Source organism: Ochotona curzoniae, unplaced genomic scaffold (assembly GCF_017591425.1).
Source record: "Ochotona curzoniae isolate NIBS_2020 unplaced genomic scaffold, NIBS_Ocur_1.0 contig_21, whole genome shotgun sequence".
Taxonomy (NCBI): Eukaryota; Metazoa; Chordata; class Mammalia; order Lagomorpha; family Ochotonidae; genus Ochotona; species Ochotona curzoniae.
In genome coordinates this window covers 2,012,642-2,036,272 of record NW_024465322.1, presented here as the reverse complement: position 1 = coordinate 2,036,272, position 23,631 = coordinate 2,012,642, and the positions used below count along the sequence as shown (strand labels likewise).

General features: G+C 46.3%; 1 protein-coding gene across 1 annotated transcript in view; it reads left to right on the top strand.

Annotated features, from left to right (window-relative positions):
* The first annotated feature begins 3,490 nt into the window (after positions 1-3,490).
* GNAI1 (G protein subunit alpha i1) overlaps positions 3,491-23,631 on the top strand; it is a 71,772-nt gene continuing 51,631 nt past the window's right edge. The window contains exon 1 of the mRNA XM_040971139.1: positions 3,491-3,845. Within this exon, the coding sequence (XP_040827073.1) occupies positions 3,728-3,845 (118 nt within the window). The 5' untranslated portion in view covers positions 3,491-3,727. The remainder of the gene's footprint in view (positions 3,846-23,631) is intronic.

The following is a 23,631-nucleotide window of genomic DNA, read 5'->3' as shown; positions in this document are numbered from 1 at the left end:
ACATGCTTTTAATGATTTAGCTCTAAAGTTGTATCTGGTTGTTAACTAGCTATTCTTAGGATGCCTATATTACTGGGAAGACTGAAATTATAGGGAACCCTGTATCATGGGATTTACTACCTTGCAGGAAGAAGAATAGCCCACACGTGAAGGTGCAGCATGGGTTGCATGTGAAGCTGCAGTAAGAAGGTTGCCAGCTACTGGCCCAGGAAGAGTAGGAGGGGAGCCTCACCCAGGAAACCTACCAGCTGACACCTGTGGCTTCTAGAAAGGTGAGAACTACATTTCTGTTATTTAGCCACCCAGTCTATAATACTTTGTTAAGACAACCATACCCATACATACCCATAGCAACTTCCTACCAATATCTTACCATCATTTCCCTCCAAAGATTTTTTTCTTAAAACTTTTCTCTTCATATAAGACTATCATATCCAGATGTGAAAATACAATGAAGTATGCATTTCTACTTCCAAGTCAAAGATGGATTCCCAATGAAACTGTTGGATCTGTCTCGACAATAGGATGCTGGACTGTCTGCCATTGTCTGTATCCACAGTGCAATGTGGATGCGTTTAAATAGCAGAATGGTGGACTTAAGACTGCTTATGAAGGACTATACTATTGCAAAAACATGAGGGGAATCATTTTGGTGGAGGGAATTTGGGGTGGGGGTAAGGGAAACCCCAGAGCCTATTGAATTATGTCATAAAATCAAAATTCATATGGAAGGGAGAAAAAAATTTTCTCTTGAGACTCTGCCCTATACCAACTGGTCACTGGATGCTCCACTGTTTCTCCCATCATATGGCAAAAATTTTGCTCCATAGAAAGCTAATTCTCACTTGTTATTATTCTATATATTGTAACTCCTTGCATGTTTGGCAAGCATTGGGAATGAAAGAGGTGAAAGAGTGTAATCCTACTAAACATTTAATTTCTCCCCAACACAAGTTTTCCAGTTGCTTCCACCAATAATCACAATGAATTCTTCCTTTCGGGGGCTGAAACTGTTGGTCCTAGATGGCTTGAAGCAAGCTCATATAGAGTCGATTCACATACACAGATAATGCAAAGTTGCTCTCACACAAATCCTGTGTTGACTTCTTTATGTTGAAATCCAGAATTCCTGGTGAACATGAAGATTTGGAACACCAAGAATTACAAATAGTAGTGGTTCTTTTTTTTTTTTCTTTTTCTTTTTTTTTTAAATCATCAATGCCCGGAGGGGCAGTTGAGGCAGGTGTAGACATGGCATCTGCTGAGTCCAGTAGTTGGATTTCCCCAGGATAGAAGGAAGGGGGGCATGCCACAAACATTGGATTGACACACCTCTGCAACTCACAGGTTCTGGCTAAGTGGTCCCATCTAAATCTGTTCTACTTGGACCACCAGCTCAGGCTCACCTTCCTCGATGCCTTCCCAAACAGTTTTTGGGTACCGATGCTTCCATGTGGAAACGTGAAAACCAATTCCTTAAGTTTATTGTTTGCTACAAGTTCCATTTTTGTTGTTTAAAATATTTATTTTGGGGGCCCTGCACAGTAGCCTGGTGGCTAAAGTCGTGGCCTTGCATTAGCCAGGATCCCTTGTGGGTGCAGGTTTGTGTCCCAGCTGCTCCACTTCCCTTCCAGCGCCCTGCTCGTGGTCTGGGAGGGCAGTGGAGGACAGCCTAAGGCAGAGTAGGCTATCTGGGAGAAGGTTCTGGCTTCTGGCTTCGGATTGGCTCAGCTCTGGCCATTGTGGACACTTGGGGAGTGAACCAGCAGATGCAAGATTTTTTTTTTCTGTTGGCTTGACTTTCCAATAAAAATGGATGAATCTTTTAAAAAAATTATTTTTGAAGTTAGAGTTACAGAGAGGAGGTGGTAATAGATAGAGATCTTCTATCTGGCTAGTTCACTCCCCCAACAGATTTACAATGGCCAGTACTGCGCCAGGCTGAAGCCAGGAGTCAGGAGGTTCATCCGGGTCTCTCACGTGCGAGGCATGGACGCAAGCGCGTGGGCCATCTTTGCAAACGTTCCCAGGTACATTAGCAGGGAGTTGGACTGGAAGAGGAGCTGCCAGGACAGGAACAGGTGCCAATGTGGATGCCCATGTCCCTGGTAGCATTACCCCCCGTGCCACGTTGCCTGCCTCAGATTCTGAGGTTCTAATCAGATAACATGTGCTGCCCAGTGCTGTTAGTAACATACAGGCCAGAACAACTGACAAGGACGACCAGACCTCGGATCTCCCCTGTGGATGCTGGGTGGGTGTCGCTGTCCCGCAGCGACGGACTTGGTGCACGGAGCCGATAATAACACGCGTGGACTCTGACTGATGGTCAAAAGCCGAAGTTGATTAGGGGCATCAGACTTTATACACTGAAAGTCCGTATGGGGTAGGGGAGGAAGTAGCGAGCTCATAAACAAAACCATCAACTGGACCCGTAGGAACTATCTCCCAACAGGTATGCAAGAGGTAGCCATTTGGTTGTTTTCATGCAAATACTGCTCAATGAACTGCAATCCTGTGCTTGCTGACCTTCCAGGCTCACAATGTCCTCCTACAGGTGGGACGGCCAGGAGATTCTGAGAGCTCATCTCCTGCGGACCAGTCAGAGCCCTAAGGATGAACCTATAGTCTAAACCAACTACTTCTTTTATGTGCAAAGACAGGGCCTGTAAAAAGCAGTGAGACGCCCCACAGCATAAACGCAGATTCACAGCCCGGTCTGCAAGCTTACTACGGTTAACAAGCGAGATCAATCATGGCATGGATCCCATGTCTTTGGGCGGGTGTGTTGTATCGATCCTGTCAGTTTTACACTCTGGTTTGTTCGGCGCACATTTCCTGGGGCTTGGAGACACATCCTTCCAAAGGCGCATTGTGACAAGAAGAGTGAGAACGGAGGGGAGGGAGGATCTTTACCTTGGCGGCCTTCCTCCCACCACTCCCCCACCCCTCTTCTGCGGCCTGCCTTTTTGGGCGCCAAAACCTTGGTACCCGGAGCCCAGCGAGTCTGCCTGTTAGCCGTTTGCATTTGCAAAGCCCTTGCCCTCTAAGACAGCCAAGCGTTGGGCATGCTCAATCGCTCGGAACCTGCAGTGATTGGCTTCTAACTTGGGCTGTGGAGGAGCTCTGGAGGCTCCTCCGCCCGGAGCAGCAGGGACGGCGACTATCCAGCCTTCACAGCGCGCGTCCAGGCCGAGAAAAACAGCGCGGCTCCACCGGCAGAGCGCGGGAGGGGGGGACCGGCCGGACGAGCGCGCGCGGGACAGCTCCGCGCTCCCGGGCCCGAGCGCGCGCGCGCGCGCGCCCTAGCCGAGGGGGCGCTGGCCCAGGGCACGTGCGCGGGCGCGCGATCTGGGAGTGGTCGCCCGGTGGCGGGCAGGGGCGGGCAGGGGCGGGGCGGCGGCGGCGGCGCGCGGACGCCGAGCTCGGCTGCGGCGCGGTCAGCGAGCGCCTGGAGAAGCGAGCAGGAGCAGCAGCAGCAGCAGCAGCTCGGGGAGTCGGCGACTGTGGGGCGTGGAGCCAGGGGGTGATTGCAACCCGGGTGCAAGGGGCACTACAAGAGGAGGTGGTGGTGTGGTCCAAGTCGGGGCGCGCGGCCCCCCAACTTCCCTACCCGGCTCCCCCGCCCCCCCACACCCCCGCCTCCAGGAGCCAGGGCTTTGCGCAAACCAGAGGCGGGCGTGGAAGGGAGCGTGGAGGCGAGCGGGAGCTGTGGGCTGTCTGCACCATGGGCTGCACGCTGAGCGCCGAGGACAAGGCGGCGGTGGAGAGGAGCAAGATGATAGACCGCAACCTGCGCGAGGATGGCGAGAAGGCGGCGCGTGAGGTCAAGCTGCTGCTGCTGGGTGAGCAAGGTGGAGGGGTTGCTGCCGCGCGCGTGCGGGGGGACCTCGGCTCCAGGGGCGCCCCGCGGGCCGCTGCGCCCGAGCTCGCCCCGACGCCGGCGAGCGCGATCGGGAAGCTGCCCGGGCTTGGTGGAGGTGGCTTGGGCCGGGCGGGGAGGTGAGGCTCGGCCGAGGCGTGGCGGGCGGATCGCGCGTCCGCCCTTTTCTTTTGAAGTTTTTCTTCAGCCTGGCTGGGGAAAAGAGGGAGCTTTCGTGACCAGAGAATCCAAAGCCTTCCTCTCCCCTCTCTCCATCCTCGCCCTCGGCGCTCCCCTCGCTCCCGCCCACCCCGGATGCCGCGCGCGCCCCCCAACTCTCCAAGGGCGGGTCTGGTGCAGCCAGGGAGCCTTTTGGGGGGCGCTCAGCGGGGCCGGGCTGTGGAACTTCCTGCGAGTGGAAGGGAGCATTGGATGGCTTTTTGTTGTACCCTGCATAAGGAGCCTGGGGTTCGAGACCCGTGCCGGGGGAGCGGGGGGGAATGGAAACCCCAAAGTTAGATGTTCAGTGCCTTCATAGTGGGAGAAACGGATGTCGCGAGTGGACGGGGCCTCTCCCTCCGCTCTGCCTCCTCTGTTTCCCAGGAAGGAACACGACCCGCCAGGCGCAGGCCGGGTGTGGGTGCCTGCGTTTGGAGTGCTGGGTTCTCGCGGCTCTGCGCTGCACCCAGGTCTTCACCCACAATTGTGGACAGGAGAAGCCAATTCAAAGACTCCGGCAGGGTTTCCCACGAGGGGAGTATGGACAGTGCGTGATTTTTTTACCCCCGTTTTTTTTGCATCTAATAATTAGGGCTATTTTCTTTTGTTTGCTGTCTTTCCTTCCCCATCTCTGTAGGCATTTAGTTGGTGGAAAGATTTTTTTCTGGCGAGTCCGGCCTCCGGCTTGGTTTTGCAGGGTTTAATATGTGCCTGTGCTTAACGATGGCAGGGGAAATGGTGTTTTCTTTTTGTTGTCCCCCACCCCCCCCCGTCTCTCCATTGTTGGTAGGCTCCAAAGAAGCAAACTTGGCACGACTAAAAGTAAAATCGATCTGAATCATTTTGCAAGCAAACTATAAAATAACTTTGCATTTTAAACACTTGGGGAGACTTTACCTCCCCACCTCCAGCAGAAAGCTGTCTTCTTGGCTAATGCTGTCACCGAAGTTTTTCACTAATGAGAAATACCGTCTTTGGGATGGAGTCAGTGCATTTTTATTTAAAGTATCACGAGGGTGACAGCGGCACGGCTGGATACCTAAGCCAGGCAGATGCCCCACAGGTGAAGGGAGCCTGGTGTCTGAGACAAGATGAGATAAAAGGATTAAAAAGTTGTCTGACTGCGATTACCGCCCTCCTGCTGTGGAGTGCTTGCTTGTCTGTGCCAGCCCTGTGGCTGCTGCCTCGAGCCGGCGATCCACCATGTTTGATAACACGGAGAAAGAAGTCCCTCCGATGGTAGTGTTTCATGCTGTCGTGAGATGCCGTGTTTAATGCTGGTGTGAGAGCAGGCAGAGTTGGGTGAAAGTGTGGGTGGACGTGTTGGCTTACAGTGGCAGGGATGAGTACCTGGCGGCCCAGAGCTTGTAAGGCAGGTTGGCTCTTTGTTGTACACGTTGTAACCCTTAGCAGCCGTCTTTGGCGTGTACCCGATCCGTGTTCAATCCCCCACGAACCACGCCACTTCCTCCGGACGCTGCTGGACCTCCCCCTGGGGACAAAAATTTAACCTCGAGCAGGGTTCTAGGCCAACAATTGGATCGAGTTGAATGGAATCAGAAGTTGAACCTCTATAGCCCCAGTTTCCGGAATTCTTATTTCTTCCTATCAGTACACGTTAGGATGGTTTCAGCTGATTTTTTTTTTTTTCAATTTCATCTTCAGAAAATGCCTTTTAGAGACTTCAGGTGCCCCGTTTAGCTTTGGCTTTTTGATTTTTTCCCTCACGTGCCTTCTTTCTGTGAAATCTGGTTCGATTCGGATCTTGGTGGCGCACCCTGCCCCCTCGCCCAAGGGTGTCAGCACCCCAGCACCCACGAACACAGGCCTGGCTCAGTTACATGCCTGGCTTCTCCCAGGGCTGTGATCCCATCACACACACACACACACACACACACACACACACACACACTTTGACTTCAGTTGCAAATTGTTGCCATTGATTCTTCTTTCCTTAGGGGTGGGGGAGCTGTTTAACGCACGTGGAATCATCTGTCTGAAACGTGACAGCTGAATCCACGAGATGTGTTGGGTTGTTTCTAGGTAACTATAAGCCACACACTTCCATGGACATCAGGTGCCTGCTTCCGTTCTTCTGTTTTTCTCCTCGATTGATTTTTTTTTTTAAATGTTCTAAGTAGCTTTCAGACAACACAACACAGTGAATAGCTTATTCTATTTCTTTTTTCTTAAGGAACAAGTTGCTTGTTAGACACCTGGACTGAACAATTAAGGTGTGGGTCTTGTTACCTGGTAAAGATTCGGTACCAAAGATTAGATTTGTCTAATCTACCGGATTTTAGTCAGCAATCGTTTTTTTTTTTCTTTGCTAAGTGGGAGCAATGAATTGCACGTCAAAGCAAGAATACCCACCGTGATCACCCGTTTGAAGGAAATGAGGCTAGGTTTTGGGTTGTTTAACTCCTTTGGGTGTAATTCCCAGGTTTTAGGGTTAGAATAATAATCTTAAATTCATTACTGTAACAGAACGAATAGTACCAAGTTTTAATTTTATCTGGACGATTTTGCTGCCTAGGTGGGGAGAGAATACCTTTTCTTCAGTTGCGGCACCTTTGAGGATATTATAGTTTAGCATTCTTGTTTTTAAGCAAGAGGGCGGTGTTCCAGTAGTGCTTGTTAGATATCATTTTGTTGCATTTCAAAGGTATGAGAAGTCAGATTATGCGAAATTATAAGTTTCATGGGTTCGTGGTGTCTGAAATCTTTCACCCCAAAGCTTTAAGCTTTGTGTACCCTTGTTCTAGCACGCTAGGTTTTCCTTCATGTTGCCCTCTGCTATTCAAGCAAACAAATCCCTCCCAAGAGAGAAGCAACCAGAACTCCATACCTTAAACTCATGCTTTAGTGTGGTTTAAATATTATGGGTGTGGGTGAAAAGGGACGAGGGATTGGGTCTGTTGTGTTGGCTGTTCTTCCGTTACTATCACCACTGGCTATTCGGGGTGCATCATTCATCTTTGCTCTCCCTTTGAGCATGCCCTTTGTCTTCCTAGGTTGAGAAATGGTGGCCTTGCGGGACTTTTGATGTTGCATTGCTGTCGCTGTTTCCTTGAGTTGGCTCAGGATCTGAGATGTCGCAGGGCCCATTTCCTTGAATGATGGGCCTGGAGTTTCAGCAGGAGTTGTGTGCCTCTGGCACTGCTCTGCCTTGTAGGAGAAATCAGAGTGTGGTTGGAATGCACTCATGTGCCCATGACATCTGCACATCCTTCTCACGTGCATGGTCAAGCCCTTCTGCCTCCAGTAAACGAAGCAGGCTCTTCTAGCTCTCTCCCTTCCAGCTGTCCTTTCCCGAGGTCCCATGCTGGTTCTGAAACATTCTGTGGCCTTCCCCATTGTGTGCAGAATGGAAACTTTGTTACAGACCTAGCCTTTCTCTGTCGTTCAGGACAAGCCGCTCCTGCACCCTGGAACAGTTGGTACAACCAGCAGTGTGTTGATCCCATCTTTCTACAGTCCTTCAGCTTTGCTCTTGTTACTGGGAGCCCCTACTGGGGGAGAGGAGGGCACTAGAATATTTGCACGTTATCTAAGTGTTTCTGAGAACCATTCTCATTTGTCATGTGGAAGATGAGTCCTTAATTATGTGGAATTATCTTACTGGGATGTAAACAATTTATCCTGCCATTTTCGGAGTGATTATTCAGGCTAACAATGTAAGCAGAAAGAGGGTCATGGAAGGAAGGGATGTGCACAATAAACACACACTGTCTAAAAACTGTTCAGTGTAATTTGTTTTCACATTCATAAGAGCTTTCTGCAGTCATTGGATAAATTGGGTCTAATTTCTATTCTGTCTTGGCCCTCTTTTTAACCACGCAAAAAGCACAAGAGTCCTGTTAAATTTATCAGTTGTGGGAAGTACAGTTCCCTCCACAAAGACTTTAGTAGATGCCATACAAATCTGGAATAGACATTGCTGTCATCTCCTAAGCAAAAATTCAATATCCAACCACAATCTTCATTTTTATCTTGTGACAAGTTTCTCACTACTTTGGAAGAGTCAAGTTGTGCAAATACCTGTAGCAGGGCCTGTGTGTGTTGGTTGCATTTCTAGGTCATGCGTTCTGGGCTGTAGTTACGCAGTGTGTGTGATTACCTGGAGTATGACATGGGTGAAGTTCACTTCCCCGGTGGTGGTCAGCCTTAGGGACTGAGGTCAACTCTCTCTCCTTCGGTAGCATTTAGGGCTGTCACTTGTTAAAAGCCTTAGCAGAAATAGAACAGACATCGCTATGGAATGAACGCTCATTGCCAGCAATTTAATGCTTTACTAAACACAGAGACTATTACCATATAGTTCTGCACATCAGAAGCCCAAGGGGTATTCCCACGAGGAAGGGATTCTTCTGGAAGTGATGGGGGAGAGTCTAGCTTCTGTCTGGGGGTTGCCTGCACTGCTTGGCTGGTGGCACCTTTCTCCATTTTCTGAGCCAAGAGTGAGTGCTGTTGGTGTGGTTTTGTGAATTTTTAAGTTTTATTTTCATTGGAAAGGCAGATTTACAGAGGAAAGGAGAGACAGAAAAAAAATCTTCCATCTGCTGATTTACTCGCCAAATGACCACAGTGGCTAGAACGGAACCAATCCAAAGTCAGGAGCTTTTTCCAAGTCTGCTATGTGGGTGCAGGGTTCCAAAGGCTTGGGCCATTCTCCGCTGTTTTCCCAGGCTATAAGCAGGGAGCTGGGTAGGAAGTGGAGCAGCTGGGATGCACCTGTATGGGATGCTGGCAGTTGGAAGTGGAGGATTAGCCAGTTGAGCCATCGCGCCTGCCCCTCAAGTTTATTTTACTGTGGCAGGTGGCACACGCACAGGTTGGTTCCAGGGCTTGCTACTCTGTCCGCCGACTCCCTCTGCCTGTCTTGTTTCCAAAAGTTTCAGCCCATGGTGGCTTTCACTCAGGTATCAGAAATGCATCCAGAGGTCCAGAGGTCACAATCAGGAAGAGATGAGAATGAGAGAAAGTTCTTCTGTCTTTGTAGGCCTTGGAAGCCAAGGACTGGCTATGTATGCATAGACATTTCCGGTCAGAACACAGCCGATGGAAAGAGCAAAGGAGTCTTCCGTCGGAAGCACTTCTAGAAGGCCAATAAGTTTCAAGGCTTGTCCATGGGATCTGTGACTCACTGTTGCAGTCTTTAACCATTGGACCCCACCCCACCCTTGCAGTCTCCCTTCCTTTTGAAAGCAACACAGTATTGTAAGTTTGGTGCCAAATGCTTTTCTCAGGCCGTTTGTGATCTGTGGAACTTTTACAGTCTGAGACCTGTGCTTTAATTTTGTATTCTCATCATTTGTTCCCTTTGCCCCTTTTATTTGACTGTGACCAGCGAGAGGTTCAAAACAAAAAACCTACCAGCCACGCCTTCCACATTGATTGGAAATCTCTTCTTACCGGTCTCTAGACTCAGAGCTTATGACGTGTGCTTTGTATGTAAGTGCAGCACATGATTTTTCCAAGCGTTCTGACCATAGGCTCCCTTTCCTGTAGTCTTCAACACAGCTTCTTCCTTGCCACCTGGACCTGCAGCAGCGCTGGTCAAGTCCAGCCACATGTCAGGAGTCTGTTCCGCATCTCTAGGTGTTATCTAAGAGGATAACAGGTGTCTGGTATCTAACAGGATACATGGTGTCTCCACCATGTTCCCGACTTTGTCCTAATCCCTCACTGCAAGTGTCAACATGGAGTTTGTCATGGTTGGTACTGGCCCTTTTCTATCATTCTCTCAGAATGCTTTCAGTGTCTGTCCACTGTGCGATTTTGGGACCTTTTGTACATGTCCAGGTGTTTATCCTGTACCAGAGGTTTTCTGGGATTTCGGATTGTGAAATGTTGGCATTAATACCGTGGATATAACATTTGAGAATGCTGAGTCATCATACGCTTTCTTTCTTCTGCTTGAGAGTTCCTGTGATTCTCATGGCTACATGGCAAGCTGTGTTTCTGTCGCTTCGTGTTGACCTGTGGAATCTTAGTGGAGTGGTGATGGGAACAAGTCAGATTCTTCTTTTTGTGTCATCGTTGCTGACTTTTTCTTGGGCATCTACAGTACCTTAGTCCTTGTTCCCCTGCCTTTCTGGGTATGCCCTATTTAAACCATTTTGTGCATTTGTTTCCATTGGTTGCCTCTCTGGAAGCGGGGGGGGGGGGGTGTGTGCAACCAGTTGACTGTGAATCCGGTTGGACTTGCTCATTACCGGAGCAGGTGGAACAAATTACCTTTCCATAACGTTAACTTGATGGATACCTTACAGAACATTAATTTTGAGAAATAGCCCTTTAAAGAAAAAGAAATCGATGCATTTTCCTTGGGTCGTGGGTGTGTAGAGCCTTCTATTATTTTAATATTTTGCAGTTTACAGTGGCCCGAGCCTATGACATTATTATGGACAGAATTCTAAGTGTTAATCTTGGGTAGCGAATCTTATTACATGAGGACAAAAGAAGTACCATGATAGAATGGAATACAGTGTTTGCGTCTGTGTATTCTGAATGATGTGTCTTCAGTAGTATTGTTGCATTGTTACTTCACCCATTCCTTGACTGCTTTCTTCATAGGCCTCCCAGCAGGGCATTCAATGAGTTCTCATGGCTATGAACTGCTGTGTTCCCTAGGCTGCTGTGTGTGGATACCCTTGACTTAGAGAGCCAGCGTGTATCCTGTGTGGTAAGAATGCTCATGGCTGACATTCATCAAGGGTGCCATGCTTTTGGGTGTCAGGTTACGCCTTAACCTTACAAAATCCTTAAGATAATTCACAGCCTACTTAGGACAATGAAATGCGTCTGTGAAAGTCATTCCTCAGAAAGGCAAGCGGGGAGGAAACAGAATGGTGACAGCTAGTAGGCTGCCAATTCTGAGGATGGGAGACCACATGGTCGTCACCTGTCACCTGGTTGGATGTGTAGGGCAAGATGGGGTGGGAGGGAACATACATTCAGAAATTACCCTATCAGCCTATCAGCTTGCTTTATGTATTTCTGCACTTACTGTTCAGTTCTGATTGACTCTAGGTTTCCTGTTGCGTGGAAACTTACACCTTAAAAACAGAGTTTGCCATCTGTGAACTTTGTTTTCTTCCATTCTTCATGCGCCAGAAATTTTTACCCATCAAAGGTTTCTTAAGTTCCTAGGGAGACTCTGAAGAAGAAAATGCAGTGTGAAGGTCTGATGGTGAAGTGTTTGCCTTAAGACCTTGGCCAAGTTACTCGAGTTTGTGAAGCTTCCGTTTTCTTTCTGGTAAATGCCACATATTAATTGCATCCCCCTCGAAGTACTAGGGACAAAGCGAGCTCGTGCAGATAGGACACGGGAGGGGCCGATGACGAGGCACAGGGATTGAAATTGCTGCTTGAGATACCAGCATCCCAGATCTCAGTGCCTGGTTTGAGTCCAGGCTGCTCCACTTCTGATCCAACTTCCTGGTAGTGTAGTGCACCTGGAAGTGCTTGGTTCTCCTGTTACCCCAATAGGGTACCAGGATGGAGTTCCTAGCTCCTGGCTTCAGCTTGTTCCAGCACTGATATGTGGTGAGTGAGTCAGCAGATGGAGGGTCTTGCTCCTCACTCTTTCTCTGAGCCAACAGATGGAAGATCTCTCTCTCCTCTCTCTCTGCAACTTTGCCTTTCAAATAAAGTAAATCTTTTCAAGAAATACATGGTATGAAAGCTCTCAGTAAATATAAACTATTAGGATAAATTCTTTAGGGACTCTAGAGTCAGTATGTCCTTGTATTTTCATCTGTTTATGGTCGGGAATGATAACTCCTTTGTTGGCTTTTCTTAACTAAGGATGTGTCTGTAGTCGGCCGTAGAAGTATAGCGTTGTCTTTAGCTAATAGCTTCTCATCCCACCTTGTGGAATTGGATTTCTGTTAACAGTGTGCTCACTGAGACTCTACCAGGTGAATATCGATGCTATATTAAGAATTCTAGAGAGTGAATTCTAAGTAAGGTGAAGACTTTCCAATTTAGAAGTAATTTACCTCCATTTGTCACTGTTAGAATAAATGCAGTGGTTCTAGCAAACTTTCCTTTCATCCCTGTGAAAAGTAAAGCGAGGCTGTTGGTGTCCATTGCGAGATATTATTTGGGTTGATTCAGCAGGATGTGGTATCGTTCAGGGGAGTTCATGGTGACTTCCCCCAGAATTTAAAATCTCTCTGAAATGTTTTAGACTGCTGACTCAGTGAGGTTCCAGGTGAAATTCCAAAATCATCATGAGGTTTCTGGGAAGAGGAGAAGCACTTCTTGAAAAGAGGGTGGGGACCTGCATGTAGAGACAGGGAGCAACCAACCTGTGGCTGTGTGTGTGTGTGTGTGTGTGTGTGTGTGTGTGTGTGTGTGCCTTTATACCTTGTGAAAGAAGCTGCTTGAAGCAGCCTTGGATTGTTTGGTGCTGTTGTGTGTTTTGTTTATCTAGGGACAAGTCCAGGATTATTTGTATTAAGTTGGTAATCTGATCCATATTACCCATTTTTGTTTCTTTTGGACACATGTCCTTATTTGATAGCTCCTTTGTTTTTAATGTTTATTTGTTTGAAATTTAGATAGCTAGCTAGATAAATATTTCTTCTGCCTGCTGGTTTACTTTGCAACTGGCCACAGCAGCCAACACTGGGCTTGGATGAGAGCAGGAACCTGGAACTCCATCAAGGTCTCCTGCATGGGTGGAAGGGACTGAAACACTTGGACTGTCTTCTGCTGCTTTTCAAGGTTTATTTGCAGGAAGCTGGGTTGGAAGTGGAGCAGCCAGGACTTGAACCAACACCTATATGAAAGATGTTAGCATTGCACGTGGCAGCTTAATACACTGCTCCATGGTACTGGCCCCAGTAACATTTCTTTAAGGCTTACCAGTTTTCTTCATAATATTGGAGGGGCAATGCAACTTGTAAATAATGCTGCATTTAAGGTTAATATGATATAGTAGGGGCTAGAAGGAAGTGAACTTACCCGTGAAAGCTGTTTTACAGCTGTGCAAAGTCCCTGGAGCTGAGAGCTCATTGCTGCACCTGTTCCATCCTTCAGCATCGTTTCCCACCCCTGCCTCGCTCTCCCTGGCCGATTTGCGTTGTCTGAATGACTCCTGTGTTCTGATCTGTAAAGGTCATCTCATCATGCTTTGAATGGAAAGTAATAAGTCCAAACAAAACTGCCCATGGACCTCATGCACAGTTTAAACTGTGGAATAGTAGGTTGCATTTCACATTTTACTTTTTACTTTCCAGTCGTCTTGAGATGATGGAACTTTCCACTGTCACCAAAGGAATCTGAATTACAGGCTTTTTCTTGGATGTGAAAGTACTGAGGTGTAGGCATTCCTGTAACCACAGCCATCTGTGTATTCTTTTAAGAGGTAATATCTTGTGTCTTTTCTCTCTCCTCTCTTCGAGTTCTTTCTTTAAAAAGACTTATTTATTTTTTAATAAGAAAGACTGATTTACAAAGAGATAAGGAGAGAGACAGAGAAAGAGAGAGAGAGAGAGAAAGAGAGAAGTTTTCCATTACTTGGTTTACTCTCTAAAAGCCTGCAATGGCCAGAGCTGAGTTCATCTGAAGCCAGGAGCTTCTTCTGGGTCTCCTGAGCAGGTGCAGGGTCCCAAGGACCTGAGCTATCCTTTATTGCTTGCACAGGTCACAGGAAGGGAGCTGGATCCGAAGTGGAGCAGCCAGGACACCAACTGGCTGACCCTCATATGGGCTGCCAGTGCTGTTAGGCAGAGGATTATTCTGTTCTGCAGTCATGCTGGCACCTCTTTTTTTTTTATTTAGAAAAAAATGATTTTAAAAAAATAATTGATTTGAAAGACCGAAAGACACAAAGAGAAAGAAAAAAAAAACACAAAGAGAAAGACGATAGACAGAAAAGAGATTTCTCATCTATTGTTTTCATAGCCTTCCTATCCAACACAGAGAGGAGAATGGGCCAGGCGGAAGCCAGGAGCTCCAAGCAGAGTCCAGGTCTCTTGACAGCCAGGGACCTGTGTCCTGGAGCCAGCACATGCTACCTTCCAGAGCGTACGTTAGTGGAAGCCAGAATCTAAAGCTCAGACTGGGGCTCATATGCCAGCACTGCAAGCCCAAGGGATGCCTTTGCTACATACCAAATCGCCTCTCCCGGATTCCCTTTTACTTAGATTGGACTCTACCATCTATGTAACAAGGTTTATCGCTTTGTTTTTCGCTGCTTCGGTACCTCTAAATTCCTTTTTTCCATTCGGTAATAACCCGAGCTGCCTTTTAATGCGTTGACTTCCTAATTCTAATGCTTGACATTTTCATTTCCAGAAGTTCTTCTCTAATCTTCCTGTTAAGCCTTGTTTATCCTGTGCTGTTGTTACCGACTTTTTCTGGCATTTGCGTGATACCTGTTCCACGGTCGGAAAGGGTTATTGTTGGAAGTTCTCGGAGTGGAGGCATTTGCGGTGCCTGGATGGTGTCTCGTGGGAGATGGTGTGTTCTTGTCGTTTCTGTGCGTGCCTTCCAGTTCTGTGGGGTGAGAGTCAAAGGTGAGGGTGACAGACCTCGTGTCTTCTGAGCCAGAAGTGTCATCGCTGACCCCTTCATCAGCCATTCGGTGCTTCCTGGTTTGTTCTTTTTGAGTGTGTGATGCCAGCTACAACTGAACATTCGTGGGTATAAAAATAATGTGGAATCTTGTGAAATACATCAGATTTCCTGATGTCACATGTGCCTTTGCAGCATGTTAACGCTCCAGTGTAAATGTTGTGTATGTTTCTCTGCCACGTGTGTGACCCAGCACGTGTGTGTGTGTGTGTGTGTGTGTGTGTGTGTGTGTGTGTGTGTGGTGCAAAGAGGTTCTTGTTCCTGGTCTGTGGCTTTTCCATGACGGCCACAGTCCCGCTGTCCTGGCAGCATGCTGACTTGTGTTCTGCTGGCCTTCACTGCTGAAGGGTGAGCAGAGCTGCCAGGCACTCGCTCTCCACCCTCATTTGGTTCCCAGCCAGAGATCCTCTCTCTGTGACCACTGCTATGGCCCTCTTCATCATGGTTCTCCCCTTCCCTCTGCCCCAGCTCTTGGCTGCAGTGCCAAGAGATGAAGCAGCCATGCTGGCACCTGTCTGGGTGCTCCATCTTCTTGGATCATAAAGGAGGAGGCAAAACTGCTTTGGTGCTGGGGACACATGGGCTCAGATGTTCCCTCTGCCATGGCCTGTCTCTGCACCTGCTGTTCAATGTCTTGGATAAGCCGGTCACCTCTGGCACTGTGGCAGGTAGAGATCTAAGGACTGTCCTGGTTCCCACAGTCCCATCTGCTTGTGGCGGTTGCATTAACTGCAAGCTCTGTAAGCTGCGTTGGAGAGCAAACCATTGTATTTGTATTCTGCTGTTTCTGACAGGATGCCACTAACGTGTCCTCTTTGCCCATTATTCATGTAAAAGTGAAAGTGAAAATAAAACACATTAATGTTTTCTTTTACATTATTTCTTGTGTTCTCTGAGGGTTGTGTTCCCCACTATTTTTTTTTAAACATTTATTTCTTTTTATTGCAAAGCCAGATATATAGAGAGGAGGAGAGACAGACAGGAAGATCTTCCCTGCATGATTCACTCCCCAATGGACCGCAATGGCTTTTGCTGAGCCGATCCGAAGCTAGGAGCCCGAAGCCTCTTCCAGGTCTCTCCCGTGGGAGCAGTGTTCCAAGGCTTTGGGCCATCCTCAACTGCTTTCCCAGGCCACAAGCAGGGAGCTGGATGGGAAGTGGGACTGCTGGGTTCGGGATTAGAACCGGCGCCCATATGGGATCCTGATGTGTTCAAGGTGGGTATGTCGGCCACTAGGCCACCATGCCGGGCTCTCCCTCTACTATTTTATGTGCTTGCTACGTGCTGTGTGCTAGCCCTTTCTTTCTAGAGCTGCTTGAATAAACTTTTTGAAAAACTTTATTTACATGAAAGGCAGAGTTAGAGAGGAAGAGACTTCTTCTTTTCCCAAAAGGCTGCCACAAAGCCAGAAGCCAGGAGCCACGGGCTTCTTCCTAGTCTCCTACATGGTTGCAGGGGCCCAAGGCCTTGGAGGATCCTCTACTGCTTTCCCAGGGAAGTAGGTAGAAAAGTGAAGTGGCTAGAATTTCAACAATCGCCCACGTGAGATGTCAGCACTGCAAATGGCAGCTTTGCTGACTGTGCCACAGTGCCGACCCCTCTCAGGAAACCTTAAAGGGACACTGGATAATTTGGAGTCTTATGAAGTGCATATGCTCATCCAGCCAGAGTAGGGTGCGGCCTTAGAGTGTGTGTTTCTTCTCCCAGAGAAAACCGGCACTGCAGATGCACGTCTCAGTCCATGCATCGAAAAGCGAAGTCTTAGAGGAGATTGTTGTCTCTTTCGTCTGCATCCTTTTTAACCATCACAGTGAAGTGTATTTTAAAAACAGCGCCTTGCGGGAGGAGTACCCGTGATGCCTGTCACAGATAAACCCTGCCTGTCCTACTCTGTGGATTTTAGTAGTGCTTTTTTGAGAAAAGTGACTTGATATTGTCTTGCCTGGAAACATGGAACTTCCTGAGGAGTGACCCAGAACCATAATTAGTGATAACAGATCTTATGTGTATTTAGCAAGATGGTTTGTAGTAGATTCCTTCTTTCGATGATGATGAGATCTTAGGGGTCAGGCTGGAGATACTCCTGTGATGTTTTTCGGAATGTTTCCATCTGGTTTGTGTTGCAATTCGGTTGTCAGAGGTAGATAAGCCACGGCTAGTGCAGGGGACTGAAGTGTGGGTTCCCTCCCAGCTGCCTGTGGTGACACTGGAATCCACAGGGTGGTGGCATTTGGGGGTCATTAAGGTCCTTTCTGGAGTTGATTGCTACTATGGGGCATATGGGAAGAGCAGAGCCGGGAGCTCTCAGTACACGCTCCGAGGAATAGCCTAAAGACTCTGCTGAGACTAGCGAAGTGATAAATGATTTTAGTAATTGCACAGAACACAAAATCATCAAAAAAAGTAGCATTTTTCCACAGCAATAATGAACCCATTGCTAAATACATTTTAAGAAGTTTTTTTGAAAGACAGATTTTACAGAGATAGAATATCTTCCATCTGTTGGTTCACTCACTAAATGGTCTCAATGACTGGAGCTGAGGCAATCTGAAGCCAGGAGCCAGGTGCTTCTTCTGAGTCTTCCACTCAAACGATCAATCAGATAAAAGATTAGTAACTGAAAGATATAAAGAACCTAAAACTCTGACATCAGAGTATGTGGTCCAGGTAAGAAGCAGGAGGTGACTGGCATCGTGGCTGCCACCTGCCAAGCCAATATCCTATATGGTTTGGTATCTAAGTCCTGGCTACTCCACTTTTCATCCGATTCCCACCTGATAACCTGGGGAAGCAGTAGAAATGGCTCAGCTGATTGGGTCCCTACACCCACTTGGGAGAGCCACTCTCCTGGTTCCTGGCTTCAGGTTGGCCTGGCCTTGGTGGCTGTGTCCATTTTTGGAGCGAACCAGTTAAAGGAAGATGGGTCTCCCTCTGCCTCTGTCCTCATTCCTTGTGACTGTCTTTAAATCTTTAAAAAAAAAATAGAGAAATAAATGGACAAAAGATCTGAATAGATATTTTCCCGATGAATAAATAGAAATATGGTCAATAAATATGGGAATGGACACTCCGTGTAACTTGACATCAGGAAATGCAAATGGAGATCACTGTGAGATATCACCTTACTCCAGGCTTATTTTTTATTATTAAAAAATGAAGGAAGAAATAACAGCAAAAATGTGGCAAAGAGGGAACCCATGTACATTGTGATGGGAATACAGATTAGTACAGTCATCATAGAGAAAGTTAAAAATAGTTACGGTGTGACCCAGCTGTACCACTGCGGGCCTGTATCACATGCAAATGAAATCGATATGTGAAAGAGATCCTTGCACTTCACTGGGTACATTAGTAGTTGTGTTAATTCATTAAAACACCTTTCATAATGGCCAAGATATATAGTTAGCCTTGGTGTCCGTTGGTGGGTAAATGGATAAAGACAATATGTGTATGTATGCATACGTATGTAACCCTAAAAGACACGTTGGTGTCCCATTTAGCCTTTAAAAAGAATATAACCACATTTATAGCAAAATGTGTGGAACTGGAGGTCATGATGTTAGGTGAAAAACAGGCACGGAAAAGATGAATATTGCATATTCTCTCTCTTCTCATATGTGAAAGTTACAAAAATACATGTATTCAGTCTGACCATAGGGTAGTGATTGTAAAAGCTGGGAAGGGTTGGCAGATGGGATGTGGGGGGACGAGGGCTGGATCGCAGGTAACAAAGCACATGCAGATACATTCAATAAGCCGCATAGCTTTGTGAAGCTGCTGTTGTTCACACTAATGAGTTATCTACTTGATGAAAAGCTGCATGAAAGCAGCTGGCAGTCTCCGAGTGCCAAGATGTTTAAGGAAATGCCAGTGTTAGTTGCCGGCTTTGCTTGACACTGTGTATTTGTGTTAAAATACTGCACTGCGCCCCATAAGAATGCACGAATATTACCTGATGCTCAGCAATTTTAAAAACTCCAATCCTATAAGGCAAAAAAAAAGTGTTTTGAACTCTTCCAAGATTTGCGATGTGTATGGGAAGTCACTGCCCCGAAGTGTTCCACTTTTTGCCAGCAGGAGACTTGCTTTTCCACCTTGCACTCAATAGCACTCACTGGATGTTGCTGTAATTACGTGTTGATGGGTAAAAATGACTGCGGATTGCTTTCCTCTGCAGTTTGGGGTTTTCAAAGGAGAAGGACTCTGTTCTCAAGAACTCAGTGTGGTTTATTTGAGCTTCAATACTTGGACTGGAATTTGGGGATCTTTCTGTACTTTTCCTTACTTGATGTACATTAGATTTTGTGGTTTCCTTTTTGGTGTTAGATAACTTACTGTGCTTCCATTTCAATGAAATGATTTGGAATTGTTCAAATTGGTATCTCCACCCAGTTGGATGTTGAGTGGGTTTTATTTCTTTTCCTTTTATTAGTAAGGCAGAGGGACAGAGAGTGAGAAAGAGGTCTTCCGTTAACTGGTTCACTTCCCAGGTGCAACTGCCAGGCTTGGGCCAACATAGAGCCAGGGAACTCTGCATCTCCCACTGTGCGTGGCAAAGTTGGATGCGTGACAAATACTTGGATGTATTTGATCCAGGAGCAGCTTCCTCCCAGGGTGTGTGTCAAGGCAGGAAGCTGACTCTGAAGCTGAGCAGGCAGGGTTCCGGCCAAATGCTCCACTATGGAATGCTGGCATACCAGCCCTCTCATGGCAGCTAAACTCCTTGTCTCATTCCTGATCCCTCCTGGACTGGCTTTCAAGATGGATTTTTTAACTACACTTAATATGCCTTTAGGATGTACAAGGTAAAAAATTCTTTCTTTAGCAGTAAAGAAATTTTTAAACGAAGTAAAAAAACCCAAATTCTAACAGACAACATCGATCTGTTCGTTGCCTGCCAACGTTGTCCCCATAAACAAAGTGAGACAGAAAGGATTGTCCTGGGAGTGCAGATTAAAAGGTCTCCTTTTCACACCCAGCAGAATCATATGGGCCTATATATTGAGTTGGACAACTTAAGTATGCTGTGTGTGATAGCATTGATTGTTAGAACCGCTTTGGACAAAGCTTTGTCAATACTTCAGAAATACTTCGTATTAAGACAAAGCGTTGTCCTTGTACTTATAAGAAAAAATATTTGCTGCAATATTGCAAGTAATCACAAAACCAGCAGTGAATAAATGAAGGCAAGTAGTTAAAGTGAAATAAAACTGTGCTAAAAGAAAAGTGTGCTAAAGCTGGTTAAATGTAGTATTAAACTGGAAGTAAGTGGAGGCTAAATTCCAGTGACAATATTTAGTATGCAGCTTGCACATCAGTGGATGCTATGACATTTTCATACAAAGGGAAAGGAGCCTCCCAAGGTTGAATCTGTAAGGATAAATGTGTCTCGTATGGGAAAGGGATGAAATGTCAGATCTGAGGGCTGATTACCAGGAAGACAGAAGAATGCCCTGGAAGCGTGATGTTTGAAATCCTGGGCCAGACCCTGAATGCACAGATTGGAATTCTCTTCCATTCTAAATATTTTGTATGACAAATATTTTCCCAAGAGAAATGTTGATATTGTAGGCTAATCCGTGTCAGATCTCTGGTCTCCATTCCCATGCTTTGGCATACAGTTGTTTCCCAAGCCTGGTGTGTGTTTCTTTTGCATTGCCCTGCCCATCAGCTTCTGCAGGAGTGCTGTGTTGTAATGTCCTCCTAGCTGTTCTTCCTACTTGCATGCTTGCCACCCTTTGATCTGCACTAATCTTCCACACTGGCAGCCTTCAGGACTGCTCGGAAGCCTTGTGGATTGTATGCCATTGTGTGCTTATGTACCAGCCTTGCACCCGGCTTGCCTGCATTTCTCACAACTGCCCTTTGCTGCTCTCCAACAATGGCTCTCCATGAGAGAGAGAGAGATTGACTGATTGATTGATTGATTTTGAAAGAGTTACAGAGAGAAAGAGAGGACATTTTCTTCTGTCTACTGCCTTCCTTCCCAGATGACCTCAATGATCAGGACCAGGCCAGGGCAGAGCCAGGAGTCAGGAACTTTCTTCTGCGACTTCCATGTGGGTAGCAGGTTCTTAGGTGATCATCCACTGATTTCCCAGGCCATTAGCAGGGAGCTGGATTGTGAGCAGCCAGGACGTGAACGGCCCCCGTGTAGCATACCAGCATCACAGGTATTGGTTGGATAAGCTACACCACAGGGCAGGCTCCAGTTGCCCATCTTAATTTCTTTGCTTGTGTCATTCTTTCCAGAAATACGCTTCTGCTCTTACCTGTTTTCTGACTTTGCCCACATGTATTCGTGAGAGTTGAAGTCCATTTTTCTCAAAATCGAATAGTATTTGGATCCCTGATAAAACCACTTTGACAAATGCCTATTACTAATTTTAATATCTTGCAGTAATATTTAAATATGTTCCATTTTGTGAATTTGTGATTCTCTCTAAATCGCATTCCCCACCTTTGGAGTAGCCACAGAGCCAAAAGAGTTACACCCCAGAGCAGTTGAATTCTCATGAATATTTGACCTGCCTGATCCCAGATGCCACAGGGTGTCTCAGCTCTCCCCACCCCTTTCTCTAATTACAAAACCCTCCTTCGTGGGGAGGTCACACCTTCACGGGAACAAATCCTTCAGTGAATCATAGGGCTCAGCAGCATTTCCTCCCACTGCTCAATGTCCTGGACTTAACTTGAAACTGCCCGAGCCCATGTAATTATTTTATAAATATTAAATCAGCTATATTTAAGGTTGTATAAATAAATATAATTAGATACTTAATATTTTATAAGTATTAAATCAGGTGCTGTCTGAGTCATGGGCACGCAGATCGAGACAGACATTGGCACACATGGACCCTGCCCTCCAGGAGTTGAGTGAAGTAGCATAAAGAAGACAAAAGGAACCATTATTTAGGGTGTGGGTAAAACCCAAGCATCGAGAGTTGAATTTGTATAGGATTTCAAGTTGAAGGCTGTTACCTGCTTACCTAGTTCTGTGGTTAGAAGGTGGGAAGCAAGGATGTGTGACTTCTGTCTGTTCCTTTTGATTGAGGATTCTATCTCTGTTCGTATCTTCTTCCATGGCTGCTTATCATGTCTTTTTCATGGACCTGGTTGCTTTCTGTCTTCTAGAACCCAGGTAGCCAGAGTTAGTCTCATGTTGCGAAGCAAGCCACGTGTACAGTTTGCCCACGGATGTCCAGCTTGTAAGAAGCAGGGCTGGATCTGGGAATCCACTTGTCTGATCTTCATTCTTAATCCTGATGGTGTTTTTCCTGTCTCTCATTGCTTTCTGATGATCATGTTCCATAAATATGTGTAATTTCTTTATGTGTCAGTTAAAAAAGAACACACACATATGTATGCAAAATAAGATAAGCTTCTGTCCTTACATTTATACAAAAATAGGTGCAAAATCAATGTTGTTTTTCCCCCTCTTTGGAGGGGTGGGACTTGTCGAGGCCAGATGCTGAGTAAATGTTCATTGAATGAATTTATTAACAATTGTGAGATCATGTCAGTGGTTGGTTTTTAAAGATATCTGTGAATAAGAGAGATCGACTTGAGGATAGAATCGGTGGTTAACTTTGATTCCATCTCATCCATCATATCTTCAGTCTCTAGGGAAAATGAAAAGTGAGATTCATTTTTCTGAAACAAGTTTACAGGCACCTGAACACCCTGAATCATTGAGGAGAGACTTAGCTACAATTACACTGTATTTAGCAAGGAAAAAAACGTGCATTGTTCTGTTTCAGATTTTAATTTTTTTTTTGTCATCAGTGTCTTCCTGATGGACCAAGGCACCTGGAGGCATTTGTGAGATTGCCCCGTAGGTGGAAATGCCAACCTGTGCCTTTCGTAGGCTTGTGCATCGTGGAGATGAAGACTCCTGGTTGGCATGATAAACTCAGGAAGCATGGCACACTTGAGATGGTATGCAGGAAGCAGTTTTCTTTGCATGTTTCTCTTCCTGGTGATTGTAGGTACCATACAGTTTTATACTCTTGGGTTTTTAAAACGTGTGTCTTAAGGAATAGCAATGGCTAAAGCTGGTGTCTTCTAGTAACTTTATTCCCTTGAATGTAGCTCGTGGAAGTGTTTCTGGCACAGGCTTCCATGGTCACTGAATTGATTTTGTAGGGAGCAAATTGAAGGCTCTGTGGGGATTTCTAGCTGTAATGCCTATGTTCAAATTCTCTGTGCTAAATCTATTACTACCAGGGTATGTATACACATCAATTTGGTAAACTTGATGCTTGATGCACTTATAGAGAACTCAGACTGAACTTGGTACACAGGGTCTTTTCAGTAACAGCTTAAATTTCCCCGGATTTTGGAGTTTGGCCCTGAAAAATGTGGCCATGGTGGATGACATCGTGATCTTGTGAATACTCTATATTCATTTATATTATCTGGGCCTTCGGTTTGAGTTTGGGTGTTTTCGACATCATCAAGCCCTTAGTGTAATTTATGTCTATGCAAGAGTAGCTTTGTTTAGGTGAATGGTTGACACCACAGTTCAGTTATTAGACTTTTTCAAGTTGATTTTCTTTGTCCATGTTAAAGGAGATGATTCAGGGCCCAGAACGGTGGCCTAGCAGCTAAAGTCCTCACCTTGCATGTGCCAGGATCTCATATGGGAATTGGTTCTAATCCTAGTTGCCCCGCTTCCCAGCCTTCTCCCTGCTTGTGGTGTGGAAAAGCCCAAAGCCTTGAGACCCAGGACCCATGTGGGAGACCTAGGAGAGTCTCCTGGCTCCTGGCTTTGGATCAGCTCAGCTCCAGCCATTGAGGCCGCTTGGGGAGTGAACCAGTGGATAAAACAATCTTCCTCTGTCTCTCCTCCTCTCTGTATATCTGACTTTCGAAAGCAAAATAAATAAGTAAATTCTTTTAAAAAGGAGATGATGACTCATGCATTTTATCATTAAGAGGAAGCTAAGAAAACACTGGAA